We start from the raw sequence: 20,428 nt of genomic DNA, 5'->3' as shown, positions 1-20,428 counted from the left end.
TATCTACCTTTTAGAGGTGTACCCTTGATCCTTGGACCCTCTCTTCTTAGTATCAACCATAATACCATTTTAACATCTATAGTGTGAAATGTCTTTGGACTTTGTTGGATTATAGAAAGAGATAATGGTAACATTGTGGATGTCGATTAGAGAGACACTCTAGCATGGTAAAGGTGGTACATATATTTCTTTTAATATTCTCTTAAGTTATGATAATGATGAAGAATCTAAATGTTTTCAATAAATTCAGCTAGACTACTACATGCAATTATTGACCCATATACTTTTCACTTTACGCAAATACAAAAGCTCATCTTCATGATGTGCACACTAGATTTATATGTGTTATATATAGAAACAAATGTCAACCGCAAAATTTATTCCTTTATTCTTTGGGCTACATATATAGTATTATGCATGTAGCCTTGATTGCTACTCTGTATAACTTATTATAGTTGAGGCAATGGCTCGAACAACATGCCATTTTTCTCATCTTTGCTACTCCCCATTTAGCAACACCAAGTGTTCTCAATCGTCAATTGTAACCATAAGTAGACATTGGCTTGCATCCATGATGTTCAACTTGTGAAGGCGCTTGTGGATGTGATTTTCAGCATGGAATGTTAGGTCTTGGTTGTGCTTGCCTATAAGACCAAGAAAATCTATTAGACTTAGTCAAAGCCCTTCAGCTTTGAAGCATGAAACAAATCTCATATGCAAAATGAAGCTATTTGTTTTATGTTTCTACCTTAACCCTTCAAGCTGCTGGATTGCCTTATACTGCTTAGGTATCTCCATCAATCCCGCTAGAGCAAATTGCCCTTCTTTTTCGGCTAGAGTACAACCTCTTGACATGACCTCAGCGAAGTTTACAAACTGCAACATGAAATGTAGAGATACTTTAGGACAATGAAATCTAGTGTGTCCTAGAATACCATGCAGCATGTTAATAAAACCTATCGTTCCTAGTGCCTCGGCACAAACAATTGGTCTCATTGAGTACTCATGATCATTACATGCATTCCAAATTCTCTTTTGTTTTGGCTTATCGATTTCTACATTGAGGAGATCTACATTCACTTAAATGAAACTAGAGATACATTTTCATTTGGTATTTTGATTGTATTTTTGCGATGACTAATGTGCATCTATTTAGGTACACACACACACACTCTCTCTCTCTCTCTCTCTCTCTCTCTCTCTCTCTCTCTCTCTCTCTCTCTCTCTCTCTCTCTCTCTCTCTCTCTCTCTCTCTCTCTCTCTCTCTCTCTCTCTCTCCCCCCCTTTTTTGTTGCACCCCCTCCATGCGCTACTCACTCTCTCCCAATAGAGTTGTAAGAAATCTTAAGCTCTTTTGATGAAAATTGATATGTGCAAACTAGGAAATTAACAAAAGTGGCTTGTTTGAAAAGCACCTGAAAGTTGTCAAACTTGCGTTGTGGAATAGCATCATCGAACCATTTCATCTTGTCCCATGGCCCATCTCCAACCCCCACCAAAACAATTGATAAAGGGTAATTAGTGTGAAACTCAAAGATACATATCATGAGCTCATGATCACATAAATTACATTCTAATTAACTTGTATGCTACTAGTGTACCTTGCAGCAACAATGGCATCAATGGTTGCCTTCTCTTGCACACTCAACATCCCTCCTCTCACATTACCTGTTACCTGGTCAATACAATTTAATTTCTTACATTCTACCCAATGCCCCCTTGACTTGTGACTTGGAAACCATATTGATTTACATATTAAATTGTATTGGTTCACATACTTGGCCATCAACAATAATAATAAGAACATGAAATTGGTCTCCATTTTGTTTCACAACATCTATTGCAGCATGGATAATAGGTGCAAAAGAAGTGGGGCCTGCATAGAACATTAACATTGATTTAAATCTAAAAGGATGAAAATATTTTTCTTATCAGATGTACACAATAGATAATTATAGTATCATCAATTGGAGCTGGTCACCAGTACATAATAATTAGTTGTGTAGATGACTAACCAGAGAGGTTGATATTGGGAAGTATTTCTCTATAGCGTTTCAAGACTGCTTCAAAACTAGCACAAGGACTTTTATCTAGGTTGAAGTTGAAGCAGCTTCGGTCATGGGTGGTTGCTGTGATTACAAGGAAGGCACATGGGGAACTATTAGAAGGACTTGAGTTGATCAAGGACCACGCAATCTAGTGCAAATCTTGAGGAGAGCACAAAAAGATGAAAGAGTGGCAAACCGTCTCCAAAACCGAAACAAGGGATCAGGTTATCTTCATCGAATTCCAAGAGTGTCCTTCCAATGATTGAAATTGCTTGCTCATAAGGATTCTTTCCATTAGGAAGAAGCGCATGAAGGCTAAGTCCATCGAAAGAGTATTGACCTATAAGAATATTTAAATCCAATGTGAGGTATAAACAACACTTATCATTAGCCTTGCAAGGCTAATGTGATCTCATATTCCAACAGCGAGTAGTGATGGACGGAGATAAAATGCCATATACAATATAACTTGGTAAATTATCTCCTCGAGATCTAGCTTAGTGATCGTTGTCTTAATCATACTAATACGATCTAACAATCGATGTTAGGAGGTTCATAACAATAAGAACAATTTTCGAGTGTGGTCAATATGTAACTGTTTGTTGTCAACCAAAATAGACACTCCCATTGATATTTATCATCTTCTACCAACGTAACAAGATTCGAAACCATGTAAATACAAAATCCCAACAAATATCTGATCAGTGTCTCGACTTGCTAATTTAATATAACACCTCCTAGCCGCCTGAGGCGGTGTATTGAGGGAGGCCATACAAGCTAGCGATCAGGCAGTGATATTAGATCAATAGCACATACACTTTGATCGGTCACAATACAACGATATCGAATAACCTTGAATTGAAATAAGGATGGGTGGCCGGCCACGCATACATTGATCGATATGCTATAATTGTAAGTGCATTTCATTTTACCTGTCCACTCGTTACTCTTGGTAAAATCAATACCAACAATTAGGTTCGATGATTCAAGCCCAGCCTTCCTGAGAGCCTCTGTAACCTGTTGTTGCACCAGTAGCAGATGTGCTCTTGCGCTCTCTCTCTCTCTCTCTCTCTCCGCGCCCCCATCAATTAGAGCGATCAGAGAAAAATGTAATTTACTTTGGAGTTTCGAACCCAAATTACCTGAGTGATGTCTGTGTACTTGTCGCGAATGTGGGAGGCGTACGTCGCTGCCATAGTCTTGTTCTGTGTTATGAACGATACTGGGCAAGATATGGCGCAGAGAAGATTGCGATGTATCGATGAGGAGTTATAAGAATACTAAATAGTTATAAGCTGGCGACAGAAAGTCGAGCTTCCACCTTTGGGCGTTATAATCATCTGCTGCTCACTCCTTATTTATACTGCCTTAAAGCAATCAGAACATTATTTATCATCATCATTATCACTCCTCGATTAGCAATCAGAATATTATTTTACGGCCTTGCGATGATCTCTGATTATGGATCACGTCTAGTACTGCGGTGTCACGTGTGGTGTCGGCGATAAGACTAACTGGCGAACTATTTAATGAATGACAGAGAGATGGATGATCCACTCCATCCCATTAAACAATGCTAAAATTATCGACAGCGGATCCTCCGATCCATCCATCAATCCCGAGCAAATAATTGCTGTATAGCAGATGCTCCTGCCATTAGACAGCGAGTCATCCGTCAATTCATCCCGCGCCCCCCCGCCCCTTCTCTCTCTCTCTCTAAAGAATCATCCATCTCTCTCTCTCTCTCTCTCTCTCTCTCTCTCTCAAAAGAATCTCCTTAGCATCGAGATTACTCTATTGATGCTCTTCCTGAGGTACAGACATTAATGTTTGTTACACGTGCAGCTTCAAAGCCCTTTTTTTAAAAGCTACGTATGTGCTTGTAGCTTTAAAAACCTTTTTTTCAATTTTTGAGAATACTCTAAGTTGTATTATAAAAGTGAACTATATGTACAAGAACCATACTAAGTATGTAAACTCCTTTGTGGGGACATTCGTAGCCATCGACTTTCTTTATGAGGGCCTTTGATAACATTTGAATGCGATTGAAAAATAGCTTTGCAATGGTTCCTCAATTTCAAAAGTCTCATACAAAGAGTCTCTCATTACAGAATGGGTGATCTGGTATTACACTAATTTGCAATCTCAATGATAAGTGGGCATCTATTTAGATGATGGAGAGAGCCAACGTGTCATATATACAAGTTAATTAGCTCCACCATTCTTATCACAAAACAAGAGAAAGTTAAAACTCTCTTGAAGTTCCATACACATCAATCAGTATTTCCTAGAAGACTTGACCTTGTCTACTTATTAATATTGGATAAGAGACCTGCGGGGTACCCCCTAGACGCACCCAATCTCTCTTGAAGAAGTGACACCAATTAGTGCTTTCTAGAAGCTTGTCTATTGTCTAATCAATTACATCCGGTATTAATAAGAGACCTATACCCCACAAAATTATTTGCTTATGTTACAAAGTAAAGCATGCCGCTATCGCAAAATTCTCCCTCCAAGAGCCATCTTCAAGCATATCGAAGCTTCACCTGCATATGGAGCAAGAGGTGATTGCACTAACTCCATTACAACTCTCTTTAAGGGTCTCAAACCTAGATACAAAGGCAATGTCACAACTAACTCCACAAGTTATAGTAAGTGAAACATGAGAATAAATTTAGGTAATTTGATCCTCATCTAACCTACAAAACACATATTGTCAATTAAAGCCCAAGAAATGCAACTAGTAGTTATTACTAGTCATGCCAACACATTTTAATAATGCCATAAAGTTAAAATATAGTGAGAAATGATGCATAACCAACTTAAAAGGAATCAGTAAGATTGGAATGCCCCATAGATATGCCTCAAACATTTTGGAATGTTTCATTGCTAGTATAATGAAGTCCTCTTTTCTTATACTACATTTCCTTAGTACAAATTGACTTTAAGGCTTCCATGTGTCCTACATCTAATTAATCGATTCCTGTTGCATATCTCCTTTTCCTTTTGAATGGAGAAGTTTTCTCTTCCACTACAACAAATAAGGCCTATAACCAAGATTTTTTCGATGTAAATACAAGCAAAAACTTGATGAAAATATTGGTCCCACCATTGAAATAAACATTAGTTTAATAAGTTATAGACTAAGTATGCATGTGAAAGTGCCACAATAAATTCCAAAATATACATCTTAATGATCAATACTAATTTCAAAAATTACCAATGTTTATACCAAAAATTACCACTTATATCGACATGTGCAAAAATATAAAAAATTGTAGGGATATGGCTCCTTAAGAGGTTAAATCACTACTATCCATATTTTCTATCCAATCAAACATGGATTAGTGTACTTGAAACATGTATAAAAACCCAAGCATGATGTGGGAGCTTTTGCTCAACCGCCAAGACCCATGGACCGCTTATTGTTCAAGCATTCCAAGCCAAGCACTAATGGCTACCTCTCACATAGCCGACGCGCCATCCATATCTACGGGTGTAGTGAGCTTACCTCCGTGCCGTTCGAATTACCTCCTCTCCTGCGCACTCCGATAGCGCCACGATCCAAGTGCAAGCTCCATCCTCAAGCTCCATGCTCCAAGCTCCATTGCCGCGAGCTAGACAAGAGAAGAGAAGAGAAGAGAAGAAGAGAGGAGAAGATGGAGAGCTTCTCCTCCTCCGTCCCTCACCCTCACACACTCACTCCCTCACACTCTACACACTCCCTCTCTCAAGCACAAGCTCAAGCAAGCAAGAACAAGAAGAAGAAGAAGAAGAGGAGAGCTACTTTTGGCTACACACAAGAATGAGCTTCTCATTCACTTTTCAACTTTATATACAAAACCCTAAATCCCTTTTGGGCGGTCATCCCGTTTTCCTCTTTTTTACATGGCCGGTCGTAGCCTAGGCCCTTTTTCCCATTGTCCTTCTATCTTCCTAGATTCCTTTCCACTTCCCATCTACATTACAAATTGCACGGGTGAGAGCCCGGCGCTCCTTGAATTAAACCATGATGCACTTGCGCTCTTTTACAAAAGTTTTGACTTGCGCTTTGCCTTGTGCACCTTTGTCTTCCGTTTCTCTTTTCCTTGGCCTTTGTCTTTGTCTTCTGCTTTAGCTTTTCCGGATTTTCCACCTTCGTTCGTTTGAGGGTTAACATTACCCCCCTCCTAGACGAGTGCCAGTCCGATGGCACTCACCGTCATAGGTAGCAGGCTGTAGCATGCACCGAAGACGTGGGTGACAAGGATGCCTGTGGTTTTTGTGGAGGAGTGTTGGTGGTGGTGTGAAAGAAGGTCCTGGGGGCTTGTTGGTGGCCAAGGTGGCTGGTGAAAGGGTTATTGGAGTTGGTGGTAGGGCTGTTCTGTGTTGGGGATTGCATTGATGGCCAGCACAAGTGTAGGTTTGTTGGGGATTCTGCACATGCCGATTCTTTGCGGGCTTGTCGGATGGTAAGGGATAAGCATTCAGAGGTGGGTGTCGCTAAAGAGCGATTGAAATTTCGTTGGAGGCTTCAATATCTGCAATTTGAAAACCTCTCGTGTGGTCTCTCCCTAAGGGGTAGTGCTAGTCTTCTTATCGTGCACAAGACATATTTGATTAGTTTGGGAGACAGGTCGAACTCTAAGCAAGCTGAGAGTATTGTCCTGTACTTGAGGACCCAAACTATGTATATACTTCAGTGTAGATATTATGTGAGTATTCATGCATACTTAGATATTACGTAGTTAGAAAACCGCGGGCTAATTTCTCGTAACAATGTGTTGATGAAGCAAGGTTGTCCATGTTGAGAAGAAGTACACATGAACGTATATGAGACATCATTTGCATTGTGACTGCACGATGTAGCATAATTGAATACAGGGACACCGCACTTTCGGTAGCTGGAAGCTATTGGGCTTGCTTGATGAGGACGGTGTACATTTCATGGCCAATCGTGCGGTGCTTACCACAATTGATTGCAATGGTATTAAGGCAAAGTGCAAGAGGGAATTATGCAAGTGGGTCAAGGTGACAGGTCTAACCATAGGCGATACAAGCTCCCTAGGTATGTCCTGCCCTTGATATGCCCTGAACAACTGCAGGTGATGCTAAAGGGCTAGGGGACTAGGGACAGAGCCAGTCGATCAAGGTCACTGGACGTACCTAATTTTAGGACCCCTAGGTGCTGTGCTGTGATTGTGGGTGCTTCTTTTCGTTCATTTCTTGTCTTTGTTTTTTCTTCTTTTTTTCTTTTTTCTTTTTTCTCTTTTTTCTTTCTTTTTTTGTTTTCTTTTTTGTTTCTTTTTCTTGTGTTTTTTTCTTGCTTTCTTTCTTTCTTTCTCTTCTCTTTTTTTTTTTGACTTGCATGAGTACAACCATTGCAATATGTTGAGGCTAGCAGCCTTTCAATGGGTTGGAAAATGTCAAGCTTCGAAGGCTCAAGAAATGGATATTACAATGATGATTGTGCCTTTAGCCTCGTTATTAGAGAAGCAGTTATTGAGATGGGGAGATACACTTGAGATATTGCAAATCTCCTTGCGACACACATGATGTTGGTACAATTGAGGTAACGACTGCCGTGAGCCAACTATAGAGCTTGACCCAGAAAGAGAGCGTAGCCCATGAATATGCTTTGGGCCATGCGATGTGGCCGGTCTGCAAGGGTGATTTTTGCTATCGACAGCGTGGCTTTGCCGTGGCTCTTTGTGGGGTCGATGGTCGTGCCGTGATCGGGCATTGAACACTTTCGCACAAAGACATGTATCATCCTGCATCCACTCATCACTTCATGAGAGTACATGCATGGTATATTCGCAATTATAATAAACCAGTGCAACGCAAGGAGACATCACTTACCTGAATTCTATGGTATTGACTTAGATATTTATCACCTGCGCTTGATTAGCTTTTTCTTTTGCTAAAGACGTGAAATACATTAAACGCAGATATGAAAAGTTTGTACAATTAGGGACACTTAACCATTTGAAGACAAAGAGTCCTAGCTAGGTAGCTTTTAATAAGCCTTTATACAACATGGGGCTACTCTATTTGTACGAGGCGGGACGAGTTTGGGTGGTCGAGCGATTGGGGCTCTGCTGGTGCGGGGCTCCCGTGGGGTTGGGCAGGGAACATGTCGGCCGGGACATGAATGGTGTATTGAGATATCGAGCTCCACTCGTGATACGCCAGGGTGACCGTTGTGTATTTATGTCACCGACTTGTCAGTTGCAGACGCGGTTGGTACACCGCCCATGAATAATAGCTACATGATAGCTATCCTTATCTACTCTAGTTTGTGGCTCAGTTAGTATGCCACCTTAGTTAGTTGAGTTTGGTTTGAGACCCATATATAGGGTTCTTCTATTTCTTTGTACGAGAGTTCTTTTGGCTTACACAACTAAGAAGAGGAAAACTGTTTTTAGCCTCCACCTTTGTGTGTATTCCCCCATTGTGCAAGCAAGAAAGCTACAAGTGAGACTCCTTCCTTCTCTCCCACAATCTTGACATGGTATGAGAGCCTTGTTCGTGGTAAGGAGCTCAAGAAAGCAAGCCAAGCTCGCGGTGTTCTGGTAAGAGGAGCAGTGTTGCTTTCATTTTCTATTTTGGGAGCAGATCTCTGCAGGTAGCACAGCCGGAAAGTGCAGGAGTGCATTATCTCAGGTTGAGACACCCTTCGCGGTGAAGCAAGAGGGCAGTATATGCTGCGGGTAAGGGCTTTAGCCCTTGGCGACCTTGTTTTTTTTATTTGAGGCCATTTCGGGGCCTGTTTTGGAGACGGAAGTTTTCTGCATGCACTCAGGAAAAGGCCCAGTTTTATGCTGTGCAGCCACTGTTCTACAGGTCGGTGAAAAGTTACTGTAGACATTGCATCGTATGCTTGTGCGCAGACATTGGGAGTTACAGAATCATCCCTGTTGCCTGTTGATGCAAAATCATCACTAGGAAGTGACTGTGTGGTCAAATACCACTTTTGTCAATTTTGCAGATTTGCCTTTGTGAGGCTGAAGCTGTGTTCTTTGCAGTGACAGAATTTTTTGCAGTGTTCTGAAATGGCGTCTGATTCTCTCTCACAGATTGTCACTGAAAAGCTTGACAATAACAACTTCCAAGCATGAAAGTTTAGAATGACGAATTTCCTTATGGGAAAAGGATATTGGGAATTTGTTGCAGGAAATGAAGAAGAACCAGTTCTTCCTAATGTTCCCAATCAACAGCAAATGCAGGCATTTAAAGCATGGCATGAGAGAGCCAGGAAAGTTATGTACTGGCTGTCTATCAGCATTTCAGACTCTATGATTGTGCATATTCAAGATGCAAGTACGCCAAAGGAGGCATGGGATACTTTGTCAAAAATGTATAGCACAAATACGCAAGCCAGGAAAATGCAGCTCAAGCAAGAGTTGCACAATGTGCAAAGAGAAAGTATGAGCATCAATGACTACCACATGAAGGTGAAGAAGATTGCAGATGCACTTGCTTCCATTGGGTCGCCAGTGGAAGATGATGATTTAGTCTCAATGACCTTGAATGGTCTAGGAAAGGATTATGCAGAGTTCCGAACATCCATTTCCATCCGTGAAAGATTTCCTGATTTTGAGGAGTTGATTACTCTTCTAATTTCTGAGGAGCAGAGAAATGGTGGTGCATCTTCTTCAGGAGGAACTTCAAAAGAAGTTGTCTTCTACTCAAATGCTGGAAGAGGTAGAGGCAGAGGTAGAGGAGGCCGATATGGAGGCCGTGGTAGAAATCAGAATATGCAGCAAACTCAAGAAAACCAGTCCTATGGAGGAGGACGTGGTAACTCTAGAGGCAGGGGGAGCCAAAGAGGTCGTGGTGGATGGCAAAGAGGCCAAAATGCAAACAGTAATGTTAAATGCTACTACTGTGGTAAAATGGGTCATATGGCTAAAGACTGCTATAAAAAGCAGAATGACATCATAAATGGAAAACTGCAACAAGGGAATTATGCATCTTCTAGTAGACAGGGTGATGACAGAAATGAGCATTTGTTTATGGTGCAGCACATGAACAATTCTGTGACAAGTGCAGAAGAAAGCAATGATGTATGGTATGTTGCACTACAAGATATAGACCTTATAGCGACGTTTAAAGCGATGAAAATACAAACAACAAAATTTGCCCCCGTCGTCGCAAAAAGCGTTGTTATTGACGACACCATAGAATCGTCGCTATATGCGTCGCTATATGCGACGCATATAGCGACGGTTGCAGAAAATTTGCGACGCTCATAGCGACGCCAATAGCGACGCGTGTAGTAAATTTGCGATGCAAATAGCGACGGTAACAGAGAAAAAAAAAATTTTGTGGCAGGGCAGCAAGCTGCCCTGCCACATATAGCACTGTGTGCTGTATGAGAGCCATACAAAATAGTTTCTGCACTGCTGCATACAAAGCGTTTGCAAATAAAAAGAATGTATACTGAAATCATAAAACTGATATATGAAATAAATACATGATATCGCATAAATGTGATTGGTACAATCATGAAACGATATCACTAATACATAGAAAATGTCTACATAGATCGGGCGACTAAAAACTAAAGGTGTGTGAGCTCTAAGGATCCAAGGGCGAGCTACAAATCCGCGTCCCCCCAAAAGCTCGTCCCGCTACAAAGGAGCATCAAACGGATTCTGCAGAAAAAGAAACAACATATCAATCCACCATACAATAATGCATTCAAATATCTCATGGTAACTACGGACAAGAAAGATGAGTGACTTACAGGGCCGCCACGTCTATACAATCGGTCGATCAATGCCCTGAAACCGTGCCTCTCTGCATATCGAGTCTCAAGGCCTTGCGGATCGCGATTTGTAACGGAGTGCTGCAAAGAAAACAAAATGATAACTGTTAGAAACATGATTGTCAGTACAAAGAATATCTCAAAAAAACAAATAAGCAAAAAAAATGAGAAACTTACAAAGTCCTCCAAATATGTCCTGTGGCCGCCACTCCCAAGATGATGTACCGATCCGGCCTCGATTCGTGCCCTCGCCGCCTCCCGCTGCTGACTCCAACGTCCTGGCGAATTTGTAGTCTCCTCCCTCAGTCGGCGCCAGTCGTCTGCATCTAACCACTCGGGCTTTGGAGCCCCACTCTTGATTGCCTTGCGTGCGTCGAATCTTCTATGTGACATGTATGCATGCATGCAATCCATCATCCAGCCCGTAGAGAATCTATCCACTGCGGTTGGCACCGGGAACTCCTCGTGCAAGGATGCTACTATGTAGTCCTTGCTCCCCTCCGGTATGTTCCTCCAATGATCCAGGACGTTGTGCCGAAAAACTTGTTGGCACAACTCCCTCATGCGAGCCATCACCCTCCTCCCCTCATCATTCATGATGATGGCTCCTGACTTGCCATCCACTAGGTATCCATAACCCCTAGGAGTATGCCTAAGATGGGCCCTCTCCCATCTCCGTCCATGCTCCTAGGCATATCCAGGAGACCCCTGTACATCCGGTGTACTGACGGGGGTATCCTCTCCCGGAGTGCCACTCAAAGGGGTGCCACCAAAGGGGGTGCCACCAAAAGGAGTGCCACCAAAAGGTGTGCCATCTGCCGACGGCTACGCAAAAGCCGGAGTAACTGGAGTGGACATCCCCACAGGTGTGACAAATCCTGGAGGTGACGCAGCTCCAGCTGAACGACGAGACGGAGACACCGCATCCGTATCTCCACAGTAGCACCCCCCTGATCCTCCTGCAGTCGCAGTCCCTCCCTCTGGCCCAAGTCGCGAGCGTCGAGATCGTCTGCTCAAAGCTGAAGCATCTAATCGCGCTGAAGGTGATCTAGCCTGACGAAGAACGAGACAGCTCCTGATCTGCCATCTCTCTGAATCTCGCGAGCTGATCTGGAGACATGCGTGCCATCATATCCTGAAACTCCTCATCGCTCATCCCTCGACTCATCCTGAAAATATCGATACCTGCACAGATAAAAAATGATGTTAAAATAATCAATTTAAACTATACAAAGCACATTAATATAAATCATTTTTTAAAAATCCCTCTTAAAATGCATATCTTATCTACCTTTATGGAAGATCTAAACAACGAATTGAGTAATACAATTCTCCAAGAATGAAGTATTCTATGGTTCCATGTTAATCTCCTGACACAACTCTGCATACACTGGAAGGTCGATAGACATGTCACCACAAAAGAACGAGTCTGCCTCGTTCTCAAAAAATTCTACGACTTCTGTATTTCCATCATTGTTAGCCGATGCGGGCTCCAAGCTTGCGGTGGCCTCCACCCCTTGTAATTTCGATCCCTCTATTTGCATATTTTCTTCATTTATGCCTGGAACATCGCTTTGATCATATAGTCTCGCACCTCGAGGAGTTGAAGGTATAACATACCACCATGGAGGTTGTCGGGGGTTTGGATAGAAGATTACCTGTTCACAAACACTTACAAAGCGACTTCAAACCATTGTGACATAAACCATGTCGTATTGCAATTAGCAAGTAAATGACTATTTGTACCTGTTCACAATGGGCCGGCAACACAAAGGTATCGCGCAAATCCATCCATTTTTTTTCGGAATCTATTTCAAGAAATCCAGATGGACCTCGTCGAACTGTTGCTCCAGCTCCTCCAAGTACCACTTTGAACCACTGCACCTCGAATAGTATCATGGAGAAGCTACGGTAATCCACCGTAATAATACTTTGCAAGTTCCCAAAATACTCCATCTCATCCACAACCGTGTTCGGATCCGTTGCTCGTCGCCGGCTCTCTTGCTCAAACCTTGCCATGACACCACAGTCCATTGTGGAGCGCATTTGGTCAATACGCTCCACCCGAAAATGCCGTCCACGCGACCAGCTGCACTATATATTTTGTACTGCACATTGAAACACTCAAATTAGATGTAGCAAGCAAATTTAGATACGACACATTCTAAACCCCTCATTACCTTTGGACTACATCCCCTCGAGAACTCCCACTCCTCCATTGAGACCTCTGTCCCTTCGCTGGATACTGCGGTCAAGGCTCCATGCAACCATCGTGTTGACATAAACCGCGGCATCTCCTCCATGCCTTCGGGATATCGAATCGGTCGGTGACACGTACTGCGTCAGAATTCAGCTCGCGCTTCCTCTCGATCTTGCCTTGCAATCTGGTACTTGGCAAGCCACGTCTCCATGGAGGCATGGTGCAATATACAAAAGCGATTCACCTTCTCTTCCATTGAGGCATCCATTCTTTTTTCTACCCCATTTCCAACCACCACATCTCCGGTCAGCCTATCATCATCCTTCAGCGTCCATAGCATTTCATTGTCTGGTTCCACCGTTGGTAGCCATTGTGAGATATGCACTAACGCCTCTGACACCAACCAACCTTCCGCCATGCTACCTTCTGGACGAGCTCGTTGTCACACAAAGCCTTTCAGGGTTTTCATGAAGCGCTCCAAGAAGAACATCCATTGCGTATGGACAGGTCCAGCAATCTCCACTTCGTCCACAAGATGCACAAGAAGGTGAACTTGTATCGTGAGCATGCTAGTGGGCAAGTATTTCTCAAAGAGACAGACCGTCTCAACTGCTCCCCGCCTTGCGGATTCAATAGAGGACGTCTTAATCTCTTTCTGTGAGATCCATTGCACCAAAGTCGACAACTTGTAAATGGCCCCGCGAATTTCTGGAGTTAGGCATCCCGCGATCGCGATCGGTAGGACAAACTGCCACAAATGAGAAAGTATTAAGAATAATGGTCACTTTTCAAATTTCAAAATGTCCACGCTAATTAAAATCCATTATGTTCACAAACCTGACATATCTTATGCCAATCATGGGATTTTAGCCCAGACATTTGGTCATCTTTAGAAAATGCGGACCTGAGAGAACGCATCATACCCGTCGGAGTGCGGATAGACTTGATTACTTGCTTCACAATGCGCTCTTCTTTGGTAGACAAAACCTAGGCAGTGCGAGGAAGCTGCACTCCCCCTTCAGCACTCGACTGCGGCCAAAGTTCCTCCATCTTACCTACCTCCTTTAAATCCATTTGTGACCCTATATTGTCTCTCTTTCCTGTGATGTGGTTCCATAGCAAGCTGCCCACATTTTTGAAAATATGCATGGGATCCAACAAGTGGTTGACCTGTAAGTGGGTCCAATATGGCAACTCGTAGAAAACTGAGAACCGTCGCATTCCATTTGGATGTGGTTCCGGGTTTACCATTTTCAGCTCATACCAGCTTGCAGCGTTCATACGTGCTGGAGGTCGTCCAAGAAAACCTTCCCTGAGTTCATGATCCTCTGGCAAGAAAGCAGCGTGTCCTTGATATACCATCTTCTTCATGGTTCGTGACCTTCGGGAGACTAACTGTGGCCCACACAATGGACATGCATGATAACCTGAGGTAACGATACCTGCAAGGCGATCCACGACGTAGTGAATACTTGATTGAATGAAATAAAATATAGATATTACTAGTGAGAACAAAGGTCTGCTCACCTGAGCACTCTCCCAATCCCGGAAAGTCATGCATCGTCCACATGAGAATGGCTCAAATGTTGGCTGACCGCCGACCATTGCGCTTGCTCATATCTTGCACCGTGACCCCCTCCTCCCACAAAATCTTAAGCTCATCGACTAATGGACGAAGATACACGTCCATATTTTTTACTTTGTAGCGGCCCGGGACGAGCAAGCTAAGGATGAGATGTCCTTTCTTCGTAGAAAGCCATGGAGGAATGTTGTAGTTGACAAGCACTATAGGCCACACACTGTAAGAAGTCGAGCACAGACCTAATGGATTCACACCATCCATGGCGAGACCGAGCCGAAGATTCCTTGGCTCTCGCGCAAAGCCTGGGAAGGTAGAGTCAATGTGGCTCCATGCGTGCGAATGTGCTGATATTCGTTGAACTCCATCCGTGAACCTATTCTGCACATGCCACGTTGTCAAGCTTGCCATGGCAGATGTGCGAAACATGTGGTTTATGCGGGGGATGAGCGGAAAGTGTCTAAGAACTTTTTGAGGGATGGTCTGCCCTTGCAAGTCGTGTTGATACCTGTGAGCACCACACTTTGGACATGTCTCCATAGTCTCGTATTCATCTCGAAACAATATGCAGTCGTTGATACATGCATGGATGTTATTGTAGTCCATGCCAAGCTTCCGTAAAACATGTCGTGCATCATCACGAGACTCAGGCATGGTGTTTGCAGGTGGCAATATATGATATTTCAATAACTTGAAAAAAATCATAAAACACCTTGAAAAAATATAAATGTTTGCAATAATACTATTTTTTAAAAAAACAATGAAGTCTGTGTGCAAGGTACCTGAATAACTCAGTCACACTCGTATCGCTCCAACCGTATTTTGCTTGCACACTTAAGAGTGCAAGCAATGTCTTCAACCGAGATACTCGGGACCCATTATATAATGGTATGGATGCTTCCTCTCTAAGCGGGTCAGATGTCTCAACATCCATGGGAATCAATGCATCGATCATTGCCTCCATCTCAGGCTCCAAGATTGTAGGTAAGTCGGGAAGGTTGTCTGTCTCCTCTGGCATTGACGGTATAGATGGGCCTTGCGAGTGGTCGATTGGCTCCTGCAATCCATCCATTCCACGTCCACGAACTCTTCTAATTTTCCGCAAAGGGTGCACTCCCCCTTGGGTCGAGACATCACCCCCCTGGATACAAAATTTGCCAACAAGACCCAATCTTATTGTGTATGGTTTTCAATTAGCTTGAGAGTACAATGCATGAAAAATGCTAACTTCAAATTACCGTTTGCTGAAAATCCGCAATCGCCTGATCAATGATCTCAGATTGAAACTCACCAAATCGTCGTACGTGTTCTATAGACAATCGGCGTTTTCGTCTAATTGCCAACTTGCATTGAGAGCAAGGACATGGGACACTCTGATTAAGATACGTCTCGCGGCCTTGAACAATAAGACCTTCTTCGTTTGCCATCTTATCTACATTACAGCAAACGAGGCTTAAATGGATAGCTTTATGGAGATGTACGTCAAGTTGCAAGTTGACCATAAACCTTGCATTGTATATAGTAGTCGAGAGATTTTCCGATGTTATATCTCGGCCTTGTATCATGCTCAACGATTTGTTTGTCCCGGTAGATAATTATTTGTTATATCTCGGCTTTGAGTATAAGTAATCCATTTTAAAATTAATGCGCACCATCTATGAAATTTTATAACTATAGTAATAAAATTTATTTCAATCAATTCTACTCATAGTCATAAGACCTGAGAGAAATTATCATATACTCAATTTAAGGGTTTCTTCTTCTATAACAATAATTTTGGGTTCATTTTGATGAAGTACGTGGCCCATGGCAAAGTACATTGCATACCATTATCAATAAGTCTATTATCTTAAATTTCCTTCCCCTCCCTCTCCCTCTCTTTCTCTCCCTCTCCCTCTCTTTCTCTCTTTCTCTCTTTCTCTCACCCTCTCCCTCTCCTTCTCGTTCTCTTTCTCTCCCTCTCTCATTTCCTTCCCCTCCCCCTCCCTCTCCCTCTCCCTCTCCCTCTCTTTCTCTTTTTCTCCCTCTCCCTCTCTATCTCTCTTTCTCTCTCATTTCCTAAACAAGCAAAAAATAAAGTGATTTAAACATCCTCCAAGCAAAAGGGAGAGGGAGAGATACAATGTACTCTCCCTCTCTTTCTCTTTCTATCCCTCTCTCATTTCCTTCCCCTTCCTCTCCCTCTCACTCTCTTTCTCTCTCATTTCCTCTCCTAAACAAGCAAAAAATAAAGTGATTCAAACATTAAACAAGAAAAAGGGAGAGGGAGAGAGAGAATGCACTCTCCCTCCTTCTCCCTCTCTTTCTCTTTCTCTCCCTCTCTTATTTCCTCCCCCTCCCTCTCCCTCTCCCTCTATTTCTCTTTCTCTTTCTCTTTCTCTTTCTTTCCCTCTCCCTCTCCCTCTCCCTCTCCCTCTCTTTCTCTCTTACTCTCTCGTTTCCTCTCCTAAACAAGCAAAAAAGAAAGTAATTTAAACATTAAACAAGCAAAAGGGAGAGAGAGAGAGAATGCACTCTCCCTCTCTTTCTCTCCCTCTTTCTCTCCCTCTCTTTCTTCCTCTCTTTCTCTCCCTCTCTCTCCCTCTCCCTCTCCTTCTCTTTCATTTCCTCTCCTAAACACGCAAAGGAGAACGATTTAAACCTTCAACAAGCAAAAGGAAGAGAGAGGAGACTCACCAATGAGATATGGCGAGCGTGGGCATCTTCTCTTTGCAACGAGGGCTCCTCCTCTCCTTCGCAAACAACGGCGGTGGCGGCGGCGGCGACGGTAGCAACAAGTCTCTTCCTCTTCTTCTCTCACAAAGCCTTCGCTCTCTCCCTCGCTCTCGCTCTCAAAAGGCGAAGAAATGAAAATGAAAACGGCGCTCTGGTTTCGGTCGAGCTTTTTTTCCTTGTGGCGCGACGCCAGTTGCAACGCCAACAGCGACGCCGATATCCGTCGTCGCTAATCGGTGTCGCTAATTGCCCAATTCCTTGTAGTGTTGACTCAAGTGCATCAAACCACATGACAGGTCATGCAAAATGGATGGAGGATGCAAGGAAAATGAAAAAACCAGGATTTGTGGAGACTGGTGATGATACTGCACATCCTATTGTGCAGATTGGAAAAATTCCTTTGTCTATGCAGGATGGGAAAAAGAAATACCTGTCCGATGTATTTCATGTCCCGAATATCACCAAGAATCTGGTTTCTGTTGGTCAAATGGTTGAGCAGGGCTTGCAGGTCAGATTTAATCCTCATGGATGCTTTGTTGAGGATATGAAAAATAAAGGTCGCTTGATACCAAAAGGAAAGAAGAAGGGCAGAATGTTTACGTTAGATGCAGACATGCCTGAATTGAGTGCAGCAATGTTTGCACATGGGACCGATGTAGTTGCAGATATTGATATCTGGCATAAACGCATTGGTCATATTAATGTACAGCAACTTAAATCAATGCAGGCCCAAAATATTGTTGCAGGATTGCCCAAATTTAAGATTGCAGAAATGCATAAGGTATGTGAAGCCTGTCAGTTTGGAAAACAGGCAAGGAAACCATTTCCTAGACATGTTCAAGAGAGTGAGAAGCCAATGGAATTAATCCACTCTGATGTGTGGACTACTAAAGCTGTATCTCTTGGAGGCTGTCATTATTTTGTCACTTTTATTGATGACTATAGCAGAAAAGTTTGGGTGTATTTTATGAAAAAGAAAAGTGAAGTTTTTGGGCACTTCAAAACTCTTAAAGCTATGGTTGAAAAAGAAACAGGCATGCAGATAAAATGCCTAAGGTTAGATGGAGGGGGAGAGTACATCTCAAATGAGTTTGCAAGGTTCCTGCAGGAGCATGGCATAAAGCAGCAATATTCATGCAGTCATACCCCACAACAAAATGGAATTGCAGAAAGGAAAAACAGGCATATTGGAGAGGTATCTCGTGCCATGCTCAATGAAAAAGACTTGCCAGATTTTTATTGGGTTGAAGCAGTTGCTACAGCAGTCTACATAATGAACAAGACTCCCACTGTAGCAATACATGTAATGACTCCAGAGGAGAGGTATATTGGTAGGAAACCAGATATTTCTCATTTGAAAATTTTTGGTTGCATTGCCTATGTACATGTGCCAGATGAGTTGGGATCCAAGTTGGATCCAAAAGCTGAGAAGTGCATCTTTATTGGTTACTCTCTGCAGCAAAAAGGGTATAGATGCTATAACCCTTCTACTCGTAAGTTTACAGTGAGCAAAGATGTTGTTTTTGATGAGATGAGTAGCTGGTATAAACCAGTAAATGTGATTGATGATGTAGATGCACAAAATGGTAATGCTGCACAGAATTCACAGCAGCAGTCACAAAATATTAGTGGACCTGGAGCGTCCTCTAGCAGTGGTTCACATTCTTCGCCATGGACAGGCAGATTGAGATCAGGAGAATCTTCTCAAAGTAATACAGATAGTGGTATGCAGGTATCACGAAAAGAAAAAGAGAAGGTTGATCAGCCCATGTTTGATGTGAATGCATGTCACTCTTATGTGGATGGTGAATCCAGTGGCTCAGAACAGAGCATTGATGATGAGTTGGGTATTCCTTCTATTGTTACACCTGGAGTAAGGAAGACCATGGATGTTTTGAGAGCACCTGGGAGTGAACCTACTTTGCGCAGGTCTACGAGAGCTAGGTATCCTGTGGATAGGCTGAAATATGATGGATTTACAGCCATTCACTATGCATATATGGTCAAAGTGATACAAGAACCAGAACCCACTTCTTTTGAGCAAGCTGAGGTCTGAAATGATGAACGGGTTGCCTCTTACCCATCCAACCTCCAATCCTCACTAAGAGAACTAAAGAGGGGCACCACCTAGCCAGAGGGAGGATGGGCTAGGACATCCATTTTCTCAAAGAGAACCAAGAGAACCAAGACACAAATTTACAAGAGAGAATATATGTACTAGACACCATATTGAAATATAAGAGAGAGAGATGAGAGGAGAGGGAGACAAGAGGAGAAGAGGTAGAAGAAGCTTGCCATTATGCTACATGGAATGAGAAGATGAGAAGAGAGGGAGATAATAGGAGAAGAGGTAGAAGAAGCTTGCCTTATGCTACATAATAAAAGAACTCACTCATAGCTTCCCTCAAAGAGATGAGGGTATTCTAGAATGCTCTCATGGACTTGTCATTGTCCTTCTCCCCCCTCTTCTTCATTCTCCATGGGCTCTTTATATAGCCTTCATGAGGGATTAGATTAAGCTAATCTTCTTGATTAACATAATCCTAGATTATGTATGGCATCTTTGAAAATATGGAGAGTAGTGGATGGGACAAGTCCCCACCTTGGTCATCATGCAAGAAGCCAAGGGTGGTGGTAGACAAAATAGAGAAATGGAGCTAGATTACAAGAGGTGGATGCCCAAAGCACATTATTATAATATATTTACAAGAAGGATAGAGTGGAAAGTTGGTGTGGTGAAAGAGAGAAGAAAATTGCATATAGCCAGCAGTCTGCGCCTTCGTAACTTCAAATCCGTGAGGAATTTGGAAAAAGTTTCTTCTGCAACTTTGTAGACCAGATTAAAACCGATCGGCTTTCGCGAGAATTTTCTTGAAATTCGCTTTTTCTTGGGAGTTATTGAGATTATAAAAAAGGGCTTCCAAAAGCTGCTTTGACTTTAGTATCCCATATGTATATAAATACATATAAGCATGTGACAAAAGGGGTCCATGCTTGTAAGCTTTTGTGCAAGATCCAAATGACACCATGATGTGGATATTGACTTGTGTGCAAGGGTGAGGTGTCCTCTAATGATGGTGATAGATTCCAAATCTTAGTGATGCAGACGGAGCCCATATGTAGTTGGAGGCTAG

At 42.7% G+C, this 20,428-nt stretch overlaps 1 protein-coding gene across 1 annotated transcript; it reads right to left on the bottom strand.

Moving 5' to 3' along the window:
• Positions 1-364: 364 nt before the first annotated feature.
• LOC148010587 (E3 ubiquitin-protein ligase RGLG4-like) lies at positions 365-3,393 on the bottom strand. Its single transcript, XM_087671011.1, has 9 exons — positions 3,191-3,393; positions 2,981-3,065; positions 2,245-2,388; positions 2,016-2,129; positions 1,779-1,876; positions 1,602-1,675; positions 1,416-1,483; positions 749-876; positions 365-644 (listed from the first exon to the last, which is right to left on the bottom strand). The coding sequence occupies exons 1-7, from the start codon at positions 3,242-3,244 to the stop codon at positions 1,450-1,452; spliced, it is 603 nt and encodes a 200-aa protein (XP_087527137.1). The 5' UTR covers positions 3,245-3,393; the 3' UTR covers positions 365-644; positions 749-876; positions 1,416-1,449.
• Positions 3,394-20,428: the final 17,035 nt, after the last annotated feature.

Source organism: Lygodium microphyllum, chromosome 29 (genome assembly GCF_053477565.2).
Source record: "Lygodium microphyllum isolate KBCC chromosome 29, Lygodium_microphyllum_v1.1.10, whole genome shotgun sequence".
Classification (NCBI taxonomy): Eukaryota; Viridiplantae; Streptophyta; class Polypodiopsida; order Schizaeales; family Lygodiaceae; genus Lygodium; species Lygodium microphyllum.
This window is presented reverse-complemented; position numbering and strand designations above follow the sequence as displayed.

Bases quoted from the DNA above. Each gene is read 5' to 3' on its own strand.
- LOC148010587 (XM_087671011.1), bottom strand. From the start codon at position 3,244: ATGGCAGCGACGTACGCCTCCCACATTCGCGACAAGTACACAGACATC. The intron at 2,389-2,980 runs GTAAAATGAAAT...ATATTCTTATAG, and splicing joins CAAGAGTAACGAGTGGACAG to GTCAATACTCTTTCGATGGA. The intron at 1,877-2,015 runs GTTAGTCATCTA...TGTTCTATGCAG, and splicing joins TCCCAATATCAACCTCTCTG to GCCCCACTTCTTTTGCACCT.